A 27,019-nucleotide genomic window follows, 5' to 3' on the forward strand; every position below is an offset into this window, starting at 1 on the left:
TGTACGCCACCGTCGTCGCATTGTCTGAGAATACTCGCACCATTCTGCCCTGGATCCAGGGTTAGGGATGCTTGTAGGGCCAGACACACCACTCTCTTGAGTCGATTGATGGACCATGATCCTTCTGTCGCCGACCAGAGACCTTGGGCGGACCTGTCCGCACACACCACTCCCCAACCGGAGAGGCTGGCATCGGTGGAGATTAGTTAATTCGGAGGGTCCAAATCCACCCCCTGATCCAGATTGTCGCGTGAAAGCCACCATGACAGACTGACTCTGGACTCTGGAAGCAGTGGCATATGGAATTGTTCCGACACCAGGCTCCAACGAGACAAAAGCGCATGTTGTAATGGTCGCAAATGAGCGAACACCCATGGAACCAAGTCCAAGGTGTAAGCCATGAAGCCCAGGACCTAAAGATGCCATACTGTGGGATTGCTCCTTCGAAGAAGGGGAATCGACTGGAGTTGCATCGCCAGCTCCCCCCGTGGGGTCCTCCCCCACCGGGGCTAAAACAGGAGAATCCTCCTCCCGCGATCCTAGGCCCGGGGCACCCGATCCCTCCCCTAGGGAAGGGACAACTAGCCCCGAAGAGCCCTCCATCCCCGGAGCACAAGTCGCGCATAAAGAGGCTGCATCCAGGGCCTGACCGCGTGTACCACACGTGCGGCATGCCGGCGAGTTAGAGCGTGGCCCAATCCGCAAGAGTGCGCCACCTCGCGGTTTGAGGGGGAGAAGGCGACCGCGATTGCCACAAGCCGCTCGCTGCTGCGACGTGAGAAAAATTCCAGACAGGCAGGGAAAGAAAAAAAGTCTGCTCTGAAAAAGACCACGTGCAGCTGCGCCGCAGAAAGAAAACGGAGAGGCAGCCTGTCCCCGGCTGAAACGCCACAGAGAAACGGTGAAATAAATGGGCCCAACTTGGAACTCATCCCGTCCCTCCGAAGGCAACCCCGAGCCCCAGGAGCTGAGGGAAAAAATGCACCGACTCCTTACCTTAGGGACCGAAGGCAGTCGGCTAGCCGCTCAGACTATTAGTTTTACTTCGTTTTTTTGTTTGTTTTTTTTTTTACTTTACAGAGATAACACAGAGGAAGCTCTTGCAGGGGTCGAGGGAGCAGCTGTAGCAGACTCTGTGGTGAGTCACCAGGAGCCCCTGGCCATCACACACCAAACTGTGGTGGGCAAAACCCTGACAGGGATGTCCAATCCCCTGGACGCCCGGCTTCCACTGAGGGATGGCCCACGAAGGTGCCCAACACCTCAGGAAGCGACCGCAACTAAAAGAAATGTTGAGATTACTTACCTGATAATCTCCTTTTCCTTAGTGTATGCAGATGGCCTCAAAACAAGTGGGTATAGTGTGCTCGTGCTAGCAGTTGGAGACTGATCTGACGTCAGCACAGGTACATATACCCCGCAGGAAGTGCAGCAATTCAGTAATCTTCCTTGCAAAAGCTTTATGGATATATGTGTAACTGACCGATCGATTAAATGAACAGGATTACCCTGACCGACTGATAGTAGCTGGAGACCGCCAGAGTTCTCAACTGGAAGGAGTCAACACCCGACAGGGTGGATGGCCTATTATAAGAAAACATGGCTTACCGTGAGTTGGTGAATCCCCATGTATACCGGCAGCCGGGCGGGATGCTGAGTCCATCTGCATACACTAAGGAAAAGGAGATTATCAGGTAAGTAATCTCAACATTTCCTAGCGTGTAGCAGATGGACTCAAAACAAGTGGGATGTACAAAAGCTACTCCCGGACTGGGCGGGAGGCTGCCCGAGGTCCGTTCAGGATTGCCCTCGCAAATGCTGTGTCCTCCCTGGCCTGGACGTCCAGACGATAGAACCTGGAGAAGGTATGGAGGGAGGACCACATCGCCGCTTTACATATCTCTGCAGGTGACAGCATCCTAGTTTCTGCCCAAGAGGCTGCTTGCGCTCTGGTAGAGTGAGCCTTGACCCGTAGAGGCGGTGGTTTCCCTGCTTCTACGTAGGCTGCCTTGATAACATCTTTGATCCAGCGGGCGATGGTTGCCCGTGAGGCCGCTTCCCCTTGCTTCTTCCCGCTGTGAAGGACGAACAGGTGGTCCGTCTTTCGTACTGCTTCCGACATTTCCAGGTATCTAGACAGTAGCCTGCCGATGTCGAGATGGCGTAGTATTCGACTTCTTCAAACCTTCCGTGGTAGGCAAGGATATGGTTTGGTTGAGGTGGAAGTGTGAGACCACTTTGGGTAAGAAGGAAGGAACCGTGCGAAGATGGATAGCCTCTGGAGTGATTCTGAGAAACTGATCACGGCAGGACAGTGCTTGTAGCTCTAAGATGCGGCGTGCTGAGCATACAGTCAGCAGGAACACCATCTTCAAGGTTAGCAAACGGAGGGACAGGCCTCGAAGGGGTCTGAAGGCATGTCCCGCTAGAAATTCCAACACTAGGTTGAGGTTCCAGAGGGGTACTGGCCACTTCAGTGGCGGGCAAATGTTTGACTCCTTTCAGGAAACGTGAGACGTCTGGGTGTGTGGCGATGCTGTTGCCGTCACTCCGGGGACCGTAGCAGGATAGCGCTGCTACTTGGACCTTGATGGAATTGAGGGACAGACCCTTCTGAAGTCCATCCTGTAGGAAATCCAAAACGATAGGGATCTTCGCGGCATGTGGATTGGTGCTGTGAGTTTCGCACCAGGCTTCAAACACTCTCCAGATCCTTATATATGTTAGTGATGTGGAGAACTTGCGTGCTCGGAGGAGTGTATCTATTACCGGCCCAGAGTATCCTCTTTTCTTCAGCAGAGCCCTCTCAATGGCCAGACCGTAAGAGAGAATTGAGCTGTATCCTCGTGGAGGATGGGACCTTGCCGCAGCAGGTCCCTGTGTGGAGGCAGGGGAAATGGAGTTCCTGCCAGTAATCTTCTCATGTCTGCGTACCAGGGTCTTCTTGGCCAGTCCGGGGCCACTAGAAGAACCAGACCTCTGTGCTGCTGAATCTTGTGTATGATGGCGCCCAGCATGGGCCATGGCGGAAAGGCATATAGCAGGATCCCCTGCGGCCATGGCTGTACCAGGGCATCGATCCCCTGGGATAGCGGATCCCGCCTGCGGCTGAAATATCTGGGTACTTGAGCGTTGGACCTGTCTGCTAGTAGGTCCATGCCCAGCGTCCCCCACGGATCCACAATCATCTGGAAAGCTGTGGGCGACAGCTACCATTCCCCTGGATTTAAGCTTTCTCTGCTGAGGAAGTCTGCCGTGGTGTTGTCCTTCCCGGCGATGTGAACGACGGAGATGTCCTGGAGATTTGCTTCCGCCCAAGTCATCAGGGGGGCTATTTCTAGGGATACCTGTCTGCTTCTGGTTCCGCCCTGTCAGTTGATGTATGCCACCGTGGTGGCGTTGTCAGACATCACTCTGACCGCTCTGTTTCGAAGTCTGTGGGCAAATCACAGGCATGGTAGCCTGACTGCCCGTGCCTCTAGTCGGTTGATGTTCCACCCTGACTCTTCTCTGTTCCACTGCCCTTGGGCGGTGAGTTCTTCGCAGTGTGCTCCCCATCCGTTCAGGCTGGCATCTGTAGTGAGCAGGGTCCAGGTTGGGGAGGACATTCTTGACTCCCGGCTCATGTGGCCGGGCTGCAACCACCACCGTATCTGATTCCGCACTCTGGCTGGGAGAGATAGGTGTACGGTGTAGTTCTGTGATCGTGGGCTCCACCGAGATAGGAGGGCGCGTTGTAATGGTCTCATATGAGCCCGCGCCCATGGCATCACCTCCAGAGTGGATGCCATAAGGCCGAGGACATGTAAGTAATCCCAAGCTGTGGGCCGGGTGGCGCTCAGCAGGGCTTGCAGACGATTCCGGACCTTTGATCTTCTCTTGGAGGTCAGACTGACCTTGTCTTCCTGAGTGTTGAATTGGACTCCTAGGTATTCCAGCGACTGAGAAGGCTGTAGGGAACTCTTGTTCAGGTATACTACCCATCCTAGGCTTTCCAGAAGAGATAGAACTCTGTTGGTTGCCTGGTGGCTCTCCTCCGGGGACTTTGCCCTGATCAGCCAATCGTCCAGGTAGGGATGGACGAGAATTCCTTCCTTCCTGAGTGATGCCGCCACTACTACTATGACTTTGGTAAAGGTTCGCGGCGCGGTGGCTAACCCGAAGGGTAAAGCTCGGAACTGGAAGTGTTGATTCAGGACTTGGAAGAGTAAATAGCGCTGGTGATCCCGATGAATTGGGATATGCAAGTAGGCCTCCGACAGATCTAGGGATGTGAGAAACTCCCCTGGCTGTACTGAATTTGACAGACCGCAGAGTTTCCATGCGGAAGCTGGGGACCCGTAGGTGTCGGTTGACCAACTTGAGGTCCAGGACGGGCCGGAAAGTGCCCTCCTTCTTGGGCACTATGAAATAAATGGAATAATGCCCAGAATGCATCTCCCCTGCAGGCACTAGGATTATGGCCTTTAGGGACAGGAGCCTCTGCAAGGTCACTTCTAGTGCTGTCCTCTTGAGGGGTGAACAAGGAGATTCAACAAACTTGTCCGGTGGGAGCCGAAGAAAGTCCAGGTAGTACCCTTCTCGGATGATGGCGAGGACCCACTAGTCTGAGGTAATCTCGACCCACCTGTGGTAGAAGAGGGTTAGCCTGCCCCCTATGGCTCCTACCCCCGGATGGGTCGGCTGATTGTCATTGTGGGGTGCGGCCGGGACCCGAACCCGCGCCGGTTCCCCTCTTGTTGTGCTTAGTCCGAAAGGACTGGTTCCTGGCCTGTGGACGAGGTGCTTGGTAGCGAGTCCTGTATGGGTTGAAGCGCTGTGAGTTTCTACCTCTGGATGGTCTAGGAAACGGGTGCTGGCTCCTCCTTGGCCTGTCTTCTGGTAGACGGGGTAATGGAGAAGCGCCCCATTTATTGGCCAGTTTCTCGAGGTCATTGCCGAACAGGAGGAATCCCTTAAAGGGCACTCTCGTGAGACGTGTCTTGGAAGAGGAGTCGGCCGACCAATTACGTAACCAGAGCTGCCTCCTGGCTGCCACTGTGGATGATACGCCCTTGGCTGCCGTAAGGACTAGATCGGAGGCTGCAGTGAGAAACGAGAGAGCTGATTCCATCTCTTCTCCCGGGGTGTTGTTCCTGGCCTGTGATAAACAGGAACGCGTCACCACGGTGCAGCAGGTCACAATTCGTAGGGACATGGCTGCCACCTCAAAGGCTTGTTTCAAAATGGCGTCCATGCGCCGGTCATGTGTATCCTTGAGGACCGTCCCCACTTCCACCGGAATGGTGGTGCGCTTCACAATTGCGCTTACTATGGCGTCCACCTGAGGGCACGCCAGCATTTCCTTAGCTGCCGGGTCTAGGGGGTACATGCCAGCCAAGGCCCGACCCCCTTTGAATGAGGCCTCCGGCGCATTCCATTCCAGATCGATTAGCTGCTGTGCTGCTTGTAGGAGGGGGAAAATGGTGAGTCATTTGACGCAGGCCCTCTAACAGGGGGTTCATTCTCGGTTCCCCCGGGGTGTCATGGCCCAGAAGAGCCAGTTCCGACAGGCATTGAGAGATCAGGCCTGGAAGATCCTCTTTCAAAAAGAAGCGCCTCATGGTCCGATATGGTTCAATCCCCGAGGGAAATTCTCCCTCCTCGGGGGGCTCTTCGTCTTCCTCAGGGCAATATGAATCCCCATAAGTGGGGCTTCCGGGTGGCGAGCGGCTGTGCCTAGGCCTTGAGGGTCCAGGGGCTGGGTCATTCGGTACATATGGACCCGTTCGGGGCGCAGCCTGCATTGTGACAAAGGCATGAATCCCCTTAAATAATTCCACCCAGGAAAGCGAGGCCGAATCTGGCCTTAGGGGCACCAGGTCTCTCGGGTTCCCCGGCAGCTCCCTGCTGCCTGCTAGGTCCAAGGTGTTCCCTGAGGAACTGGCAAGTACGCTGGGTTGCGACCGGTCCTGGCCTGGAGCTCCCAGGGCCTCTTCACATTGGGCACATAGGGAGTCTGCTTCCTCGCACTGTGTGGCTCTGAGGTTGCATGCAGAGCAGAGGCTTATGCCCGATTCTGGAGGCGCCGGCTCCGCTGACGCATGGGCTCTCTTACGCTCCATCTCGTCTATCAACCCAGCTAGAGTCTGCGCTTTGTAATATGGGCGAAAGATGTGCGCCCAACAAAGTGCACCTATCCATAGGCGCCTGTTCCTGATAGGCGCCAATCAGGAACAGGCGCCTATCAGGAACAGGCGCCTATCAGGAACAGGCGCCTATCAGGAACAGGCGCCTATCAGGAACAGGCGCCTATCAGGAACAGGCGCCTATCAGGAACAGGCGCCTATCAGGAACAGGCGCCTATCAGGAACAGGCGCCTATCAGGAACAGGCGCCTATCAGGAACAGGCGCCTATCAGGAACAGGCGCCTATCAGGAACAGGCGCCTATCAGGAACAGGCGCCTATCAGGAACAGGCGCCTATCAGGAACAGGCGCCTATCAGGAACAGGCGCCTATCTATCTACGTGCGCTTAGCAAACTCGCGCCTATGTGCATAGCATCAGGCGCCTAATGGTATGCGCTTAGCGGCGGGCGCCTAACAGTATTGTGCTGATTGCAAACCAGGACAGAAGGCGTCGGCGAGCAGACAGGCAAAATGGCGACCCCCCTTGACGGGTTGCCACGTAGGCAGACTCTGCTACTCCTCGGTTCCTCGGAGACCAACAAGTAAAGATGTACGCCTTACCTTGTCTTCGGCGCTTCCCGGCTGCGACTCGGGCGGTCTCTGGCTGTGGGGGGAGAGGGTGATTACCATCACCGCCGCGCTCGAGGAGGTGCACCCGCTGCCTCTAGGCCACGCCTGAACTCATCTCGCTCGGGGGCCAAGCCGCGCCCAAGCCCTTCTCACTCGGGGGCTAGGTCCCTGCCGCGAACCGGCCACCGGACCGAGGCACTCACCTCCGAGGGACCACGGAAATCACCTCGGGAAACTCAACTGGGGGAGTGACCGAATGGTATCACCGCAGGAGTGCAGGGCTCGTCTTCAGGTAGGTTTCTTCTAAGAATTTAGTCGTTAGAATTTGGAAAAACGCTCAGCGAGCGTGGGTAGCTCCAAACTGCTTTGGAGACGGAAATTACTGAATTGCTGCACTTCCTGCGGGGTATATGTACCCGTGCTGACGTCAGATCAGTCTCCAACTGCTAGCACGAGCACACTATACCCACTTGTTTTGAGTCCATCTGCTACACGCTAGGAAATAAAATCTAACTAAATGAAAAACAAACTAAAGACTGCAGGAGTGCATCTCTACCATCTGCTGGAGTCAGGGAAATACTGAAGGACTGCAGGTGGCACTCTTGTATATATGGCAGTGCCCAAAGTTTTTGTTCTCTGATTCCCATCTGCTGGTAGAGATTCACAACCCACTTCTCTGGACTGATCTGGGTATGTACAGGAACTACTGTCTTTCTACAAAAGTTTATGAGTTGAGTACACACAGTTGCATAACCCAAATCATTTATTGCTTATATCACTGCATATAAACATGGATTAATGTAAGCTGAATTATGAATTTTTATAGCAATAAAAAAAAAAAAACCACCACCACACATACAAATGCAGCAACACCAAAGCTTGCATTTTACTGGGACTAGGTAGAACAGGGAAGGGGAAGGGAAAGTATGTGTGTATGCAATATCTATAACTAACATACCCAGTGAATCCTTACTTACAAGTGGTAACTCTGGCTCAACTTGCTGAACATCACGCTTCTCTCCTTGTTCTGGCAATGGTGGTGGCATAGAGTCAACCAATTGAGTTCTACTGCCTTCCATCATGGATTCCTGGAGGCGGCTTGGCTCTTCCAAAATGGGCTCATCTGCATGTTAGAATTACAAAGACCCAGTTTACAGTCTAGTCATTGGACATGTTCATTATTTTGAAACCTCCAAGTTTCCAACAATTAAGTTTATTTTATGTAAATCATGTCATGATAGGTAAGTGACTAAAATTAAAGTATAGGATTTCTTTTTTAAAAGGAAATGTTAATAGGACGACAAAATAATGGCAACTTTTTTTTTACATTTATGTAACTGCTTATAGCTTACTAACACTCATGCAAGGGCATACATAAAATCATAAAACTTTTCAAAAAATAAAAATAATAAAGGTAGGATACTATTTTTATCATGACAGTTGTGATCCAAGGAAAGGGCCTTGAACCTGTTTTCTAAAATTAAGATTGTAACCTGAAAACTGGACCTTGTAGTAATCACCATAAAAACAATATTGCTGGCTTATTTGAAACAGCCAGTTTTTATCCAGTTACATAAAGTCTTGTGGCACAGGAGCTAGTCACTAATTTAACTTTGCATGACTTAATAGCAAAGATATCAAAATCAGAAAGTAGTTTGGGTAAACGTGGTCAGTTAAACAGTATTGAACGTACCAATGACATCTCTCTGCTGTGGCTGCTCTTCTCTAGGTACTTCTGGATTTTCAAATTCTTTCAGGAACTCATCCAGGTTGTCAGCTTCTCCCCCTTTCCTTCTCTTTCTAAGCTCATCTGGTACTAGAGGTGTAAGACAGCGCGTAAAAAGCTACATGGATATAAAATTATATGAATACAGGTAAGTTAAATAGCAACTCTCCCAACAATGTTTTACTTTTTTTGCTGTTTAACAAAATATTTTGGCATGAACACTTTTGATCAAACAATGGAAATTAAACTAAATGAGGGCAATTTATCCAAAGCTAAGAGAAAATTAAGAACATAGGAAAAAGGAATGGGGAAGTTTAGTCTTATCTGAATTTCCTTTCCTTGAATCCTGCTACACCAGTCCATACCTGTGTATTGTCTCCCCATGCAAGCAGATGGAGACAGAAGATGCACCTTTTTTCCCATGACATCACTATGGTTATCTCCAGCAAAATGCCAGTAGCTTATGTCAAAAACCAGTGAAGAAATAACTAACAGATTCAAACTTTTAAACATGTACATACTTTGAAACACAAAGAATCCTTAAAAAAACAAAACAAAAAAAACACAAACACCCCTTCCAAACTTTTCTTGGATAAATGAAAAAGAAGCAAAAAGTAAACCTCGAGATGCCTCAATCTTTGTAGAGAGAAGTACAATGCTTCAAAGACCGCACAGGCCCAACTGCCAGAGAGAATGCTGGACTAGTGTAGCAGAATTCAAGGAAATGAAATTATCAGGTAAGATTAAATTTCTCCTTCCTTATCATCCAGTTACACCAATCCAGAAGTATGGGAATTACCCAAGCCCAATTAATCTGGGAGTAAGTTACAGCCACCCTGAAACACACCAGCTCCTGGCTGCATCTTTTTGCATGAACATCCATACTCAAATGTTTTGTGAAAGAATGTATGGAAGACCTAGTGACTGCCTTACAAATTATTTCAGGACAAAATCATAAGCTCCTCCAAAGAAGAAATTTGAGTTTTCAGAGTTTAACCAAAAGACCTCAGGAGGCTGCTAACCTTTCTAAAAATAAGCTTAATCAATTGCTTCTTTTTCTTTTAAACCATTTAGCCCAAGCAGCTTTAGAAACTGTCGCTATTAGAAGCTCTGCAATTAAAACATCAGATAAAAAAAAAAAAAAAAAAGGATCAGAGACTGCTGAATACCTAAGAACCACCTGACAGATATCCAGTAAAATGGAGTGACCTCTCTACCATGACACTCTCCCTCATGAACACCGGTACAGATAATGTCTGATTTAATTGAAACACAGAAACCAGTTTAGGCAGGAGGACTGGTCTACAAGACCAGAAAAGATTTCTACAACGCAAGGCTTGTAATTCAGAAATGCCTCTAGCTGAATAAATGGCCACCCTCAAAAAATCCTTCAGCAATAAAACTTACAATAAAGTACTGTTAAGAGGCTCGTACAGCAGTGGCATAGCCAGAATAGATTTTTTTGGGTGGGCACAAGGTTAACATGGGTGGGCTGTAGGCATGCAGGTCTGCTAGTTGTTTTTTTTTACTGATAAAGCAAAATTGCTTAACTTGTAATAGGTTTTATCCCAGGACAGCAGGATGTAGTCCTCACATATAGGTGACGTCACTGAACGGAGCCCAGCGCGGGAAACCTCTCTGTCAAAGTTTCTAGAAACTTTTGACTGGCCCTGAGAGGCCACTGAGCATGCCCAGCATGCCATGATATTCTCTGCCACAGGTGTCTCTCTTCAGTCTCGTATGTAGCAAAAAGCGTTAGCAAAAATAAAATAAAAGGTATGAGGCCCAACTCCACGGGGTGGTGGGTGGGTTCTGTGATGACTACATCCTGCTGTCCTGGGATAACACCTATTACAAGGTAAGCAATTTTGCTTTATCCCAGGACAAGCAGGATGCTAGTCCTCACATATGGGTGAATAGCAAGCTAGAGGCTGAGTCATTCGTGGTGAAGTTACAGTAAGTATTGTTGAGATTGAGTCAGCCGAAGATCATAGTAAGTTGGATGTAGAAGGAGTTGGGATTAAATTGGAAACAAGTTCTTTAAGACAGATTGTCCATAGGCTGAATCTTGTCTTCCTTCTTTGTCCAAGCAGTAATGAGCTGCAAAAGTGTGAAGGGAACTCCATGTTGCTGCTTTACATATGTCAAGGATTGGCACTGAATGAAAGTGTGCTACTGAAGTTGACATTGCTCTTACTGAATGTGCCTTTACTCGCCCTTGAAGAGGAAAGCCTGATTTTTCATAGCAAAATTGAATGCAATCTGCTAGCCAATTGGACAAAGTATGTTTACCCACTGCTTTACCCGGTTTGTTTGGGTCGTAAGATACAAAAAGTTGAGTGGATTTTCTGTGGACTGCAGTACGGTCTATATAAAAAGCAAGTGTACGCTTACAGTCCAAGGTGTGTAATGCTGTTTCTCCTGGATGGGAATGAGGCCTTGGAAAAAATGTGGGTAAATTTATGGATTGATTCAAGTGGAATTCTGTTAACTACCTTGGGAATGAATTTTGGATGTGTACGGAGAACCACCCTGTCATGTAGGAACTTTGTATAAGGTTCGTATGTGACAAGTGCTTGTAACTCACTAACTAGTCTAGCTGAGGTAATGGCTGTGAGGAAGATAGTTTTCCAAGTGAGAAATTTAAGATCACAAGAGTCTATGGGTTCGAAAGGAGAGCGCATGAGTCTTGTTAATACCAAATTCAGATCCCAGTCTGGGACAGGTGGTCGAATTGGTGGTTTAAGGTGAGTTAAACCTCTCATAAATTTACTTACGAGAGGTTGTGTGGAAATATGTGCATCTCCCAATTTGTTATGGTAAGCAGAGATTGCACTTAAATGTACTCTGACAGAGGAAGTCTGGAGCCAAGATTCCGAAAGTTGGTATAAGTATTCCAGTAGGGAAGTTGTGGGGCAGGTGAAAGGATTTATATCCTTTCCCGAGCACCACAAAGTGAATCTCTTCCATTTAGAAGAATAGTTCTTTCGTGTGGAAAGTTTACGTGAAGCTATAAGAACTTGAGATATATGAGATGAAAGATTGAGTGGTTGCAAGATCAAGCTTTCAACATCCATGCTGTCAGGGATAGGGACTGAAGGTTGGGATGTCGTAACCGGCCCTGATCCTGAGTTATGAGAGTGGGAGCTACTCCCAGGCGAATGGGATCCCTGACTGAGAGGTCTAAGAGTGTGGGAAACCATACTTGTCGAGGCCAATATGGGGCTATGAGTATCATGGTCCCCTTGTCCTGTTGTAGCTTCACTAGAGTTTTGGTTATGAGCAGTATTGGAGGATACGCGTATAGTAGGCCTGAGTTCCAAGGGCGAGCAAAGGCGTCCTTTGCTGGCTGGTTGTTCTGTTTGTGCAGAGAACAGAACTTGTCCACTTTGTGATTCAGATGTGACGCAAAGAGGTCTATTGTTGGTTGACACCAACGTTGAAATATCCTGGTCGCCACTGCAGGATCTAGGGACCATTCGTGTGGTTGGAATTGACGACTGAGTCGATCCGCTACTACATTGTGAATGCCTGCCAGATAAGTGGCTCATAGGAACATTGAGTGATTCAGGGCCCAGCCCCAAATTTGTGCAGCTTCTTGACAAAGGAGATACGAGCCCGTACCTCCCTGTTTGTTGATGTACCACATGGCTACTGTGTTGTCTGTTTGGATGAGAACAGTCTTGTGTGAAAGGCAATCCTTGAACGCATGCAGTGCATAACGTATCGCTCGAAGTTCCAGAAAATTGATTTGATATGTTGCTTCGAGTTTTGTCCAAGTCCCTTGAGTGTGGAGATTGTCTACATGAGCTCCCCATCCCAAGGTGGATGCATCTGTAGTTAAAGTAATCTCTGGGACTGGTTGTTGGAAAGGTAGGCTTTTGCACAGGTTGTCTTTGTTGGCCTACCAAAGTAGAGATGATCTTAGTTGGTGGGTCACTTGAATTGGATAGTGAAGTGGTTGAATGGCTTGAATCCATTGTGATCTTAAAGTCCATTGGGCAACTCGCATGGCCAGTCTTGCCATAGGAGTAAAATGAACTGTGGAGGCCATGTGGCCTAGCAGTATCAGAAACTGATGGGCTGTGGTTTGTGTCCGTAAGGAAATGGAATTTGCTAGTAGAATAAGGGCATCTGCACGGTCTATAGGTAGAATGGCCTTTGCTAACTCTGTGTTCAACTCTGCTCCTATGAATTGAAGCAGATGAGTTGGAGTGAGATGGGATTTTTGATAATTGATGAGAAACCCCATGGAGTGAAGTAGAGCAATTGTTCGAGAGAGAAGTTATTGCTCCTTGTTGAGATGGACTCTTTATGAGCCAGTAGTCTAGATATGGGAACACATGGACACCTTCTTTGTGCAAGTGTCCTTCTATGACCGCTAGACATTTGGTGAAGACTCTGGGAGCAGACGCCAGTCCAAATGGTAGAACTCTGTATTGGTAATGTTGATGGAGTACCCTGAAGCGCAGGTACTTGCAATGAGGAGGGTATATTGGAATGTGAGCATAAGCATCTTGAAGATCCAGAGAACAAAGCCAATCTCTTGCTTGAAGAAGTGGAAGCATGGTGCCTAGAGAAACCATCCTGAACTTTCTCTTTAGAAATTTGTTGAGATTTCTGGGGTCTAGGATGGGACGTAGGCCTCCGGTTTTCTTTGGAATGAGGACGTATCGGGAGTAGAATCCTCTGCCCTGCTGTGTCCGGGGCACTGGTTGTATGGCCCTGGATCTCAGAAGGGTGGATAATTCTGTTTGTAATTGATGAAGTTGAGAATTCTGTTGTTGGCAGTATGTTGGTGGAAATTCTGGAGGAATTGAGGTGAAATTTAGTTTGTAGCCTCGAGAGACTATGGAAAGTACCCATTGATCTGATGTTATGTTTTGCCAATTTGTGTGAAAATGAGATATTCTTCCTCCTACTGGTAGATTTGGCTTGGGATTGCAAGGTTGGGTCTGTTCTCTGGTCTTTTCTTCAAAAGCCTGTTGCAGGGCCTGTCTGTGCAGGAGGTTGTGGACAAGCAGGCCTGGATCGTCTGGCTTAGGAGCGTTGTGTAGGTCTACTGGATCTACCCCTAGAATTGTGTGGGTAGTATCTGCATGGCCTGTAATAAGAACGTCTCATATCTCTTCGTGGAGGACGAAGAGAAGGCTGAGTAGCAGGTTCTTGAGGGGTTTGAGACAGCTGACATAATGTCTCAGTGTGGTCCTTAAGCTGTTGTACAGCTTCTTGAATTTTGTCCCCAAAGAGATTGTCACCAAGACAGGGGAGGTCCACAAGTTTGTCTTGTACCTCAATTCTGAGGTCAGATGCTTTGAGCCAGGCCCATCTGAGAGCAGTGATTCCAGCTGCTGCTGTTCTGGAAGCAGTCTCAAAATGATCATAAACTGCTCTCGCCTCGTGTTTGCCTGCTTCCAGTCCCTTTGTTATGACTGCTTGTGCAGGTTCCTGGAATTGGGTGGGTAAAGAGGTAATGAATTTTTCCATCTGTTTCCAGAGGTTTCTCTGGTATTGAGTGATGTAGAGTTGATACGCAGAGATTTTGGTACACAACATGGAACTCTGGTAAACCTTTTTACCTAGTGTATCCAGGAATCTGTGCTCCCTGCCTGGTGGGATGGATGAGTGTGGGTGCACACGTTTAGATTTTTTCTGGGCTGACTCCACAACTACAGACTGGTGTGGTAATTGCTGTTTGTGGTAGCCTGGAGCTGGTTGGACTATGTAAGTAGTCTCCACCCGTTTATTTACTGCAGGTGTAGAAGCTGGGTGTTCCCAGATTCGTTTTTGGAGATCTAGTAAAACCTCATGTACTGGTACCGCCAGTACTTGTTTGGGTGTATCCACAAACTGTAGCACCTCAAGGGTTTGTGCTCTTGTGTCTTCCTCTGCTGTAAGTTTAAATGGAATTGAGTCAGACATGCTTTGTATGAATGAGGAGAAGGAAAGATCTTCTGGGGGTGACTTCTTTCTTCGATCAGGAGAAGAAGGATTAGACATGAACTCCTCTGAAGAAAATTGAGAGGGTTCATCATCCCAGGAGTCTTCTGAATCTTCCCTGTAAGGTGATTTTGGCCTTGGTGTAGGTGGGACATGGAGTCCTGAAGGACCAGGCTGTGGGTCATCGATGAAAACATCTGCAGATGATGTACGTGGCCTAATAGGTGGTAAATTATCGATTACATTTTGATACCTTTGTAAAAGGTGTCGATAAAAGACCTCATCTTGGACTTCTGGAGGTTCCAGTGGAGGTTGGCCAGATGGTAGCGGAGATGCTGTCGATGTTGTAGCCGGTGGATATGGCACCGATGGTATTTATTTAGAAACATTTATATACCGGTAATTGTGGGGACATCATACCGGTTCACATAATAACTGGAAGCTTGGAAAGTACATTTCAACAGGGAGAGTAACTGGGCGAAGGGATAAACAAGAAGCAGTAAGAAGGAAAGAAACAAGTAAGTCATAACAAGAGGAAAATAAATTTACAATTTACAATTTACATTTAGTATCTCCTAGGAATGAGGGGAGGGCGAACCTCTGGGGGGGGGGGGGGTACGGACTACGGACTATGAGGTTATTCTGTGTAGGCATGGTTGAACAGAAATGTTTTTAGTTTCTTTTTGAATTTGATTGCACAGGGTTCAAGGCGCATGTGGACAGGCAGTGAGTTCCAGAGGGCCGGACCGGCTATAGAGATGGCACGGTCGCGGGTGGAGGAGAGGTGAGCTGTTTTCAGGGATGGAACATGAAGGGTGCCTTTGTTGGTAGATCTGGTGGCTCGGGTGGACAAGGAGGCAGTGAATGAGAGGTTGAGCCAGTTTGAATTGTGGGTGTGGATGGACTTGTGTATTATAGTCAGGGTTTTGTAGTGTATACGGGACAGGATGGGGAGCCAATGTAAGTCCTTGAGGATAGGGGTAATATGGTCGTGTTTACGTGTGTTCGTGATGAGTCTTGCGGTGGTGTTTTGCAATAGTTGGAGGGGTTTTATTGAAGACTGGGGGAGTCCTAAGAGGAGGGCGTTACAGTAATCAAGTTTGGAGGTGAGGGTGGCTTGAATCACTGTGCGGAGGTCATGCGTGTAGAGCAAGGGTCTGAGTTTCTTTAGAACATTGAGTTTGAAGAAGCCAGTTTTGAGGATGGAATTGATGTGGGGTTTCATATTGAGATTGGGATCGAGAAGGACTCCTAGGTCCCTGACAGAGGGTTGAGCAGTAAGGAGGTTCAGTTTAGGGTCGTTGGGCGGGAGGTCACGGAGGTCAAGGGGATGCGAAGAAATGTGGAGGAGTTCTGTTTTATTTGTGTTCAGAGCAAGCTGAAGGTTTGTGAGGAGTGTGTTGATAGCTGCTAGACAATTTTCCCAGTGCTCCAGGGCGTCAGATATGGAGTTGTGAATGGGAATGATGATCTGTACATCATCAGCGTATAAGTAGAATTTGAGTTTAAGGTCAGAGAGGAGGTGGCAGAGTGGTGTGAGATAGACATTGAAGAGGGTTGAACCTTAAGGTTCAACCCAAGAGGTATGAACCTTAAGGGGCTCGGTGGAATCTGTGCCAGAAGTGATGTGGACTGTCCCCCGAGCCTCAGCGTAGTGGTTATGAAACCAGTTGAAATCCTGGGCGGCAAGAAGGATGCAGTCATCGGTGGTACCACCAGCATAGACACAGGCGGCATCGACGGAATATTTTGCTCCTGAAGAGCTTGTAGAACCGCTTGTCTTATTAATGTAGACAATTATCCCCACTTTCACAGGAGTCCGTCACACTTCCCCAGCCACTGGACTACTCCTCCCTGCACTCACAATCCTTGCTACCTACAGGTTCCCTTCCCCCTGTACCTACCATCCTGGCTCCCATCCGATATCCCTCCTCTGCCCATTTGCTAAACCTCTGCATCACCCCTAACACCCAACTGTAAGTATTAGAACCAGCCTGGGAACCTGTGCTCTATTTCCCAACTAAACACATTGAAATTGCACTGCTTAATCTGTATTGTATAACCTGCACTGTATAACCCTGCTTTATATAGCCTACACAGTATAATCTACTTTGTTTTAATCTACATTGTGTTCAATCTCCCAGCAAGACACACTGAAACTGCAATCCCTGCTCTGTGTTGGCCTTACACCTATCCAGACCCCATCCAACCCAACCCTCCCTTTCTCCCTCCCTTCACTCCCTCGCCTCTTTAACCACCATGACCACACACCACATCCGCCGCATTCACCTCCCTCACAACAGATGCCCCCGCCTCCTTCCCCTCCGACCACCCCCCACATACAAGTCCCTCCTTCCTATCCTCACGACCCCCTTCAACCAAATTCTAGGACTCACAACCCTCTCTATTATTCTGTTCAATGCCCAATCACTCTCCAAAAAACCCCCCATTCTAAACGACCTCCTCACCGACTCTAAACCAGACATCTGTGCAATCACGGAAACCTGACTCAGAGAAACTGACAGTCCTCATGAACCAGCTACCGACTCACTCTTATGAAATCCTATCCATCCCAAGACCAAAGAAAAAAAAGGAGGTGGCATCCTCCTAGCCTTCAAGAAGCACCTCAATCTCAAACTCTCCCACTCTACCTCACCCACCAAACTAGAAATTGGCCTGTTCAAATCCTCCACGCTACAGATCTGCCTTATTTATGCCCCACCTGGCTCCATCGAACGGGATCCCTCCCCCTTAATTGAATTCATATCCGCCAACATTAACATTGAAATTCCTTCCATTATACTAGGAGATTTCAATCTCCATGTTGATGCCACTCCACTCACCCCCTCTTGCGAGACATTCCTCACTGCACTCCAAGCATTAGGTCTTAGACAAATCGCCACCTCCCCAACTCATCAAGCTGGACACTCCCTTGACCTTATATTCAACCACCATTGTTTCCTACCTTCCCACCCCCCAACCTGCACCCCTGTACCCTGGTCGGACCACTTCCTCATTGAAGCCTCACTACCACTTAACTCCCCCACCACCCCCACCCCTACAATCAACACTACTATTACTTTCAGGAAACCCTGCTCAGGTGATGAACTTGCACTTGCAATCTCCATCGCTTCTACAAACCTTGACTGCTCTAATCCAGAAACTGCCATCACATCCTGGTTCAGCATAACTCTTGAAATTGCTGACAAACTATGCCCCATCTCCAGACGAAAAATACACCAATCCACAAAAAACCACCAACCCTGGTACACAACAGAACTAAGAACCTTAAAAAATACTCTTAGGCAGCGAGAGAGAATCTGGCGTAAAGCCCCCTCACCCCAACTTGCCTCGAGCTACAAAACCGCCCTTCACCAATATAGAATAACCACACTTAAAACTAAACGAGACTTCTATGCCACCAAGATCCATGAATATATGTACAACCCAAAAGCCCTCTTCAATTATGTAGCTGACCTCACCAAGTCCTCCCAGCCCCCTATCCCTGATAACGAAGCCACCGCCAGGAGTGAAGAAATCGCCCAATACTTCCTCACAAAAACCACTAACATCCTCCTCAGATTTCAACACCCATCTCCCACGACCCCCCCCCTTCAACCTTCCCCCACCACGCCTACCCTCCAAACCCTCGACCTGACCTCCTCTAAAGAAGTGGAATCAATTCTCAGAAAACTCAAACCCGCTTCTCACCCCTCTGACACCTCCTTAAAAAACCAGCGTTAGACCCCCAAAGACCCTGCCAACTTCCACCCAATCTCAAACCTGCCATTTCTCTCCAAGATTATGGAAAAGATTGTGAACATCCAACTTACAGAATATCTTGAAAACAATAATTTACTGCATCCAGCCCAATATGGCTTCCGTAAGTACCTTAATACTGAAACTCTCCTGCTCTCCCTCATGGATCACATACTCATAGGCATGGACCAGGGCAACTGTTACCTCCTCGCCCTCCTCGACATCTCAGCCGCCTTTGATACCATCAATCACAACTACCTTATCAACCGCTTAACCGAAATAGGTATCTCAGGCCTAGCCCTGCTATGGTTTAAATCCTACTTATCCAACAGAAAGTTCGCCGTCAAAATAGGAAACGCCAAATCCACGCTCTACCCCCTGTCTCAAGGTGTCCCCAAAGCTCCTCCCTCTCTTCCACCCTCTTCAATATTTACCTCACACCACTATGTCAACTCCTCACAGATCTTGGCCTCAAATTCTACCTTTACGCAGACGATGTGCAAATCCTCATACCCATTCACAACTCTCTCACTGATGCCCTCGCATTCTGGAACACATGTCTTGCAACTATAAATGACTTCCTTACTAACATCCACCTTGCCCTAAACTCCTCCAAAACAGAGCTGCTCCTTCTTTCTCCACACCTACCTCCCAAACCCCTGATCTCCAACGACCCAGCTTTCAACACCATATCGTCCCAACCCTCTGTAAGAGACCTTGGGGTAATTCTAGATCAACAACTCAATCTAAAAAAACAGATCAACTCCATCCTCAAAGAAGGTTTCTTCAAGCTCAGTATTCTAAAGAAACTCAGACCCCTCCTCCACCATCATGATTTCCGCACCGTCATCCAAGCTACCCTTTCCTCAAAGCTAGACTACTGCAATGCCCTCCTCCTCGGACTACCCTCCTCTACTACAAAACCCTTACAAATGTTCCAAAATGCTATCGCCAGGGTCATTACCAACTCACGGAAAGCTGATCACATTACCCCCATACTCAAAGACCTCCACTGGCTCCCCATCACATCCCGTATTCTCTTTAAAATCCTTACCATAGTACACAAATCCATCTACTCCTACAACTCTAACTGGCTTGATGAACCCTTTTGCCCCATACGCTCTGAACGAACCATTCGTTCTGTCAACAAAGGCACCCTCTCAATACCTCCTATAAAAAAAGCCCACCTCTCCGCCACAAGGGATCGCGCACTCTCCATTGCAGGCTCTAAACAATGGAACTCCATCCCGACCACACTCAGACCTTGAGCCATGCTACTCTAAGTTCAGAAAGAAACTAAAGACGTGGCTCTTCCGACAAGCCTACCCAGATTAACTATCCCCCTATCTCCCCTCCTTCAATTCCACCAACAGCCCCTACTTAAATGGAACCCAATTGTATATAGACTCTTGTAATTAGCCTGTTACTACTCAACACTTTATATATAGACCTTTGTAAATAGCCTGTTACAGTTTAAATTTAATGCTTGTATTTTTCAATGCTTTCTGCACTATGTATTTAATCCCCTCGTTTCCCCTTCCTGTTGATTGTATTTTCAGCCTATTAGTTACAATGTGAACCGGTATGATGTTTGCATACTAATGCCGGTATATAAAAGTTTCAAATAAATAAAATAAATAAATTCTGGCTGTACACTTGGTGAAGGCACCGATGGTGTACGCGGTGGCGGTATCGAGGTATCCATCGATGCAGTGGTTGGAGTCTGTGACGGCGAAAGCCCAGGCATCGAAGGTGCTAGTATTTCCTGCTGTCTAGGCCGCTTGGGCATCAATGTGGAAGATGATGGACGTCGATGTCTATGGCGGTGTTTTGGTTTCTGGTGCTCTGCCGATTTTGTCGATAGTACCGATGGAGAGGACGGACGATCACCGGATCCATCCGGACGCGGTTTTTTTTTTTTAAGTAAAACCCTTTTTGTTGCTCCAGCCAGAGACGGCCTCGATGATTGAGGGAGAAGGGATTAGTTGAAGAGAAAACAGATGTTCCATCTTCTCTTGTCTGGCTTTTCGTCCTTTTACTGTCATTTCTGCACATTTGGCGCATGTACTGACATCGTGTTTTTCTCCGAGGCACAGTACACATTCCAAATGCGGATCAGTTATCGACATATTTCTATTGCAAACAGGGCACTTTTTGAATCCTGTCGCCATTTTGGGATCGACGGCCGTCTATGTATGTGAATTCGTGAGAGTGAGAATTTAAAGTGAACGGTATTCACCAGCCGGCAAGAAAAATCCCGTGAGAGACTTTGAGAGAATATCAAGAAATTGAGAATTCTAAGTTTTAGTCACAAGAATTTGTGAAGAACGCTACGGCTCCAGTCCCTCGATGCGCGAGGCAGCGCGGAAAAGCGAAGACTGAAGAGAGACACCCGTGGCAGAGAATATCATGGCATGCTGGGCATGCTCAGTGGCCTCTCAGGGCCAGTCAAAAGTTTCTAGAAACTTTGACAGAAAGGTTTTCCGCGCTGGGCTCCGTTCAGTGACGTCACCCATATGCGAGGACTAGCATCCTGCTTGTCCTGGGATAATGCCATATACTGCACCCTAGAATGGCTTTCTAAGTAATTTGCAACAGCCATTATGCATCATGTATGAAACTTTAAAATAATTTACTTCAATTATTTCTAGCACTTACCAGAATTAAAAATTCCTTAATCAATCAGAATTTTATATTTATTGCAGTTTATAAATGCACAAGTATAGAAAACAATCAGATCCAATCAAGTAATAAAGCAAAAATTAATGTATTCTTTCATGAACCATCTTTGCAGAAAACCAGAAATCTTCATAAATACAATAAAATATAATTAATCATCAGAACAGGTGCAGCACAGAGCTAGGGCAATTCACATTACAACTAACATGAAAAAAAATTCAAATTCTGATGTCACCTCAGCAAAAAATAACCCTCCACTGCTATTTTGTGAAGTAAACTCTTGCAAAGAAAGAGGCATCTAGAACCTTGCCATACAGTCACAGCACTGACTCGGGATTCAAACAGCAGCAACCTTATGAAAAAGCAGCAATGCAAATACTACACCAGGCCCTAGAACATTAATACATCACCTACGGGATTAACAGAACAAGCTGGACTACTACTACAGAGAAACGACACACTAGCAGAAATACTGCATTTCTGTCACACACAAGCAAAACTGAGACCAACCCTTACCTAATATAGAAATAAGAGACTATAAATTAGAAACAGAAACATGCAGATAAAACCAAAATAGAAAGCCTGAGAAACTAAAATTTCTGAACAGTGGAATACTTAGAGAAAATACAAAAATATAAGAAATACAGATTCCCAAAGATGACATTTAAATTGCTCGTAATAAGGCTAAAGTACAACAGATTATCAACAAAACAAATCACAGTGAATTAAGTTTTTTTGTATCATTAAGTAGACCTCATACTTAGGCGTAGATGTGAATGCTATTCTGCATAATGTTTTACACCAGTAGTATAATCATGGGTCAGAAATGAATTTTATATGCTTAGTGAGTCCAAAGTGAAAATAATTCAAAGTTGATGTAGCATGATATGTCTCATTGTATTCAATGCTGCAGAATTTCTTAATGCATCATAGTAATGACAACATTCAATTTCTTAAGATATTGCAGGAATGTGAGGAAACGCATTACTTCCATGTTGGTGAAAATGCCACGAAAATCATCTCACATACATTCAGCTCCTTGATGAAGGCAGATGCCGAAACCCGGTCCGTGTCGGGCTAGTACACCTCGAGCCTTGTTACATCTTTAACTCTTAGGCGTTTCTTCACATGCAAAAAAAATGCTAAGTAGCTACATTATCTTAAGAAACTGAATGTTGTCAATACTATGATGAGTTAAGAAATTCTGCAACAATGAATACAATGGGAAATGTCATGCTACATCAACTTTGAATTCTTTTCACTTTGGACTCACTAAGCATATAAAATTCTTTTCTGACCCATGATTATACTACTGGTGTAAAACATTATGCAGAATAGCATTCACATCTACGCCTAAGTATGAGGTCTACTTAATGATACAAACATAATTCACAGTGATTTGTAGTACTTTAGCCTTATTATTTCGATTTTATACATGGCTACTACCTGTCCATAAATTTTGAGAGCAGTTGTGTTGCTTATATTTAAATTGCTAACATCTCAAAATCTTTTTTTTTTTTTTAACCTTTGTTGTCTGATTTTTGTATTTTTCTAATCAGTTGGTCCTGGTCTCTTTTTTCCATTTTTTCCCTTGTCGCTCATTTCCTAATTCCTTTTCAGTGTCTTTCTTCTAATACTGTCTTCTTCCCTTCCACACACACATACACACTTCTCTCACAGACTCCCCCTCACACACATGCTCTCACACAAAAGTTCACATTCTCTGCAGACACACATACAAGCTCTCACCCCTCCCCAGGCTTATATTCTTATGCACACACAGACACACATCCAGGCACCCATTCTCACCCTCACACAAACCCAGACTCCCAGTCTCACCCATACATACACAAACCCAGACTCCCATTCTCACCCACATATACACATATTCAAGCTCCCATTCTCACCCACACACAAACCCAGGCTCCCATTCTCACCCACACCCACATACATTCAATCTCCCATTCACCCACATATTCAAGCTTCCATTCTCACCCACACCCCAAAGCAGGAAGATCAGCTGGCCTCCTCTGCTGCCACCGGCCTCCTGCTATCTTCGGGGTTGGGCCATATGGCCCGATCTTCCTGCTTGCGAGGGGGGGAGGAAGCGGACGTCCGCCCCCCCCAAACAGAAAGTTCGGCGGGCCGAAGATAGCAGGAGGCTGGTGGCAGCAGGAGAGGCCAGCTGATCTTCCTGCTTTGGGGGGAGGAAGCGGAAGCTTTGGGTGGCGCTTCCGCCCCCCCCCCCCCCAAACAGGAAGATCGGTTGGCCATACGGCCGCAGCAGCGCTTCCCCATGTGTGCAGTGATGGCGCGCGAGGCGTGGGTTCTCTTGTTCGCTGTCGCGGGGATGGGATCCTGCGACAGCCTTGCAGTTCCAGTGCCAGTTGGGTGGGCCTGGGTCTAAGTTGGGTGGGCAGCTTCCCACCCAGGTTCACCTGTGGCTATGCCACTGTCGTACAGTGAGTTCACTATAGCTCCATTTCCTTGACCATGCATCACTGGAATTGGTGCAACGTGTGAAAGGTACGTCGATGCAGAGATGTGATTGAGCACAAGCCCCATGTTCCGAGGGCTTTGAAAAGCCATGTGAGAGGAAAATTGGATCAGTCCAGACTCCTAGACGGGAGGCAAAACCCAGGACTCTGGACTGATCTGTGGTACTACAGGAACGAAAATTCAGGCAAGAACCAATTTTCCTTTCCCTGTACGTACCCAGATCTGTTCGGACTCCTGGGTTTTGCCTCCCCTCCAGCAGATGGAGAGAGAAGTTTTGATGGACTCTGCTGTATATACCAGGATGCCATCTACAGTCTGTCATTATTACTCAGTCACAAAGCAGAATGGTACAAAACCAAACTATATACAGTAACCTAACAACTTGAACTGGTTCACTAACCCCCAAGTGGGAACAGAACCCGTGAGACTCGGTAAACAAGAAATCTGCAGACTAAACAGAAATGCTGAACGAGCAGACTCCATTACCCTTGAATGCCAAATGGGTGGGACTTTGGACTGATCCGTGGTACTACAGGAATGAAAATTCAGGCAAGAACCAATTTTCCTTTCCCTGTACATACCTGGATCAGTCCAGACTCCTGGGATGTACCAGAACTACTCTTACCTGGGATGGGATCCAGAGAGGCCCGCTCTCAGCACACCTTCTCCAAATCCGCCTGCACCCAGGCCCTGGACATCCAGCTGGTAATGTCTGGCAAAAGCATAACACGATTTCCAGGTAGCCGCCCTGCAAATCTCCTGCAATGAAATTTGCTGACATTCCGCCCATGACACCGCCTAAGAACAAGTAAAATGTGCCCGAAGTCCCTCGTGCAAGGGTCTACCCCTTAGCAAATATGCAGAGTTGATAGCCTCCTTCAACCATCGGGCGATAGTGGACTTCGATGCCATGTTACCTCTTCTGGGGCCACTTCAGAGCACAAAGATGATCAGAGACCTGAAAATAGTTGGTAACCTCAAGATAACCCAGCAAAGTCCTACGAACATCCAATTTCTTTAGAGGATCTGAACGATCCAGGTCCAAAAAAAGAGGGAAGCTCCACAGATTGATTCAAATGAAATGAGGAGACTACCTTCGGGAGAAAGGAAGGAACCATTCTCGCAAGGATACTCCAGAATCCGAAATCCTCAGGAAGGGTTTCCTGCATGACAAAGCCTGAAGCTCAGAGACCCTACGAGCAGAAGAAGTGGCCACCAGAAACACCACCTTCAACGTGAGATCCTTCAACGTTGCTCTTTTCAAAGGTTCAAAAGGTGCAGCACACAAGGCCGTTAAGAACTAAGTTTACGTTCCAAGAGGGACAAGGATGTCTCAATGGAGAAAGCGAGAAACATCTGGATGCGCTGCTAACGGTACCCCCTGAATGTTTCCGCGTAAACAACCAAGCGCTGCCACCTGCACCCGCAAGGAACCACACAATAATCCCTTAGCTAATCCAGCTTGAAGGAAGCACAAAATATCTGGCACGGACGCTCAGGTAGGCAGGATCTCCTTATCTATGCACCAAGCTTCAAACACCTTTCATACTCGCACATAAGACAGATGTAGAAGCCTTACGCGACCTCAAGAGCTTAGAGACTACCATGTCTGAATATCTTTTGCCCTTCAGACACTGCCTCTTGAAAGCCATGCCGCTAGACAAAAGCGATCGACCTGGTCGAAACAGACAGGTCCTTGATGAAGTAGGTCTGGGAGATCCGGAAACCTCAGGGGACCCTGCACTGCGAGACTGACCAGATCCACAAACCATGGACGACGTGGCCATTCGGGAGCCACCAGGATTACTTCCGATGGGTGTAGCTCTATTCGCCAGAGTGCCTCCCCGATTACAGGGCAAGGCGAGAATACATAAAGCAACACATCCGTTGCCAGGGAAGTACAAGAGCGTCTACTCCCTCTGCTCCTGTGTCCCTGCGGCAAGCAAAGAAGTGTGGGGCTTTGGAGTTCTTGAACGTTGCCATCAGATCCATGCAGAGCGTGCCCCACATATCACAGACAAGTTGAAAAGTTCCGGCCAGCTCCCACTCCCCGGGATCGAGACGATGGCGACTGAGAAAATCCACGTGAACGTTGTCGACCCCTGCAATGTGGGACTCTGCAATACTGACCAGGTACTGCTCCGCCCAGCTGATCAGCATGCGAGCCTCCAACGCCACTGGCTGACTCTTGGTTCCGCCCTGGCGAATGATGTAGGCCACTGTGGTTGCATTGTCAGACAGCACTCTGATTTCCCCCTGATGAGTGGGAGAAAAGCCTGCAACGCCAGGCGCACCGCCCTAGTCTCCAGGCATTTGATGGACCACTGTGTCTCCTCCTGGAACCACGGTCCCTGCACAGACTTCCGCAGACAAACCGCTCCCCAACCAGAGAGGCTAGCATCCGTAGTCACCACCGTCCATTCCGGGACAACCAAGTGAACCCCACGGCTCAAGTTGTCCGAAAGGAGCCACCAGTCCAGGCTGGCCCGGGCCGTCTCCAGGAGTGGTAAAGGAAAATTAAATTGTTCGGAAACCGGATTCCAGCGGGAAAGCAATGCCGATTCCAGAAGCCGCATGTGAGCAAAGGCCCATGGAACCAGCTCCAGGGTCAAAGTCATGGACCCAAGAACTTGCAAGTAATCCCAGACCTTCAGCAGATGCTTTGACAACAAGGCTCTCACCTGTTCTTGCAATTTGGCAATGTGGTCTGCCGTCAGGAAGACTCTGCCCAGATGAGTGTCGAACAAAGCCCCCAAAAATTCCAATGATTGGGAAGGAATTAAACGACTCTTGGACAGGTTGACCACCCAGCCGAGCGCACGCAACAGCTGAAGTATCCGGCTTATCGCTTCCTGGCAAAGCACTTCCGACTTCGCTCGAATCAGCCAATCGTCCAAAGTATGGATGCACCAAAAATCCTTCCCTGCGCAGTTGTGCTGCTACCACCACCATGATCTTTGTGAACGTTCTGGGCACGGTGGCAAGACCGAAAGGCAGAGCTTGAAACTGGTAATGATGGCCCAGGATGGAAAACCGCAGGAATTGCAGGTGATCGGCTCTGATCCCGACATGTAAATACGCCTCAGTCAGATCCAGGGACGCTAGAAAACCCCCTCCCCCTGCCGCACGGAAGCAATGACTGACCTTAACGTCTCCGTGCGGAAGCGGGGTATCCGCAGACATCTGTTGACCCGCTTTAGATCGAGAATGGACCGGAAGGTTCCCTCCTTCTTTAGACCCACAAAATAAATGGAGTAGCGACTTCGATGTTCTGCCGGAGGGACGGGAGTAATTTGGCCAAGGTCGAGAAGGCGCTACAGAGTCTCCTGTATTGCTTGGCGCTTGGTTGCGTAACCGCACAGGAGACCAGAAACTGATGGCGGGGCCTTAGTGCAAAATCTAAAGCGTAGCCGTGTCTTATCACAGAGAACCCACTGGTCTGATGTGAGTTTGGCCCACTCCTCAAAACAGAGACAATCCACCCCCTACCACCGGCACTGAGGAGTGGACTGGCCGCCCATCATTGTGAAGGTTTTCCACCCTGAGTGTTGCCAGGTCTACCGAATCGTCGTCCCCAAAAGGACTGAGACCTTGACTGCTGCCTGTTGGAGTTTTGTCGAAAGAATGACGTGGTCGTTCGAGGTGTTCACGACTGCCGACCCCCACGAAAGTGAGACCT

The 27,019-nt window shown here is 48.0% G+C and overlaps 1 protein-coding gene across 3 annotated transcripts in view; it reads right to left on the bottom strand.

The window, feature by feature from the left end:
• Positions 1 to 27,019, bottom strand: part of RAD21 (RAD21 cohesin complex component) — a 231,413-nt gene that overhangs the window by 99,062 nt on the left and 105,332 nt on the right. For all 3 annotated transcript variants that reach the window (XM_029591924.1, XM_029591925.1, XM_029591923.1), the window contains 2 exons: positions 8,431 to 8,581; positions 7,715 to 7,860 (listed from right to left, as the gene is read on the bottom strand). In XM_029591924.1, the coding sequence (XP_029447784.1) occupies positions 7,715 to 7,860; positions 8,431 to 8,581 (297 nt within the window). The remainder of the gene's footprint in view (positions 1 to 7,714; positions 7,861 to 8,430; positions 8,582 to 27,019) is intronic.

This window comes from Rhinatrema bivittatum, chromosome 2 (assembly GCF_901001135.1).
Source record: "Rhinatrema bivittatum chromosome 2, aRhiBiv1.1, whole genome shotgun sequence".
Classification (NCBI taxonomy): Eukaryota; Metazoa; Chordata; class Amphibia; order Gymnophiona; family Rhinatrematidae; genus Rhinatrema; species Rhinatrema bivittatum.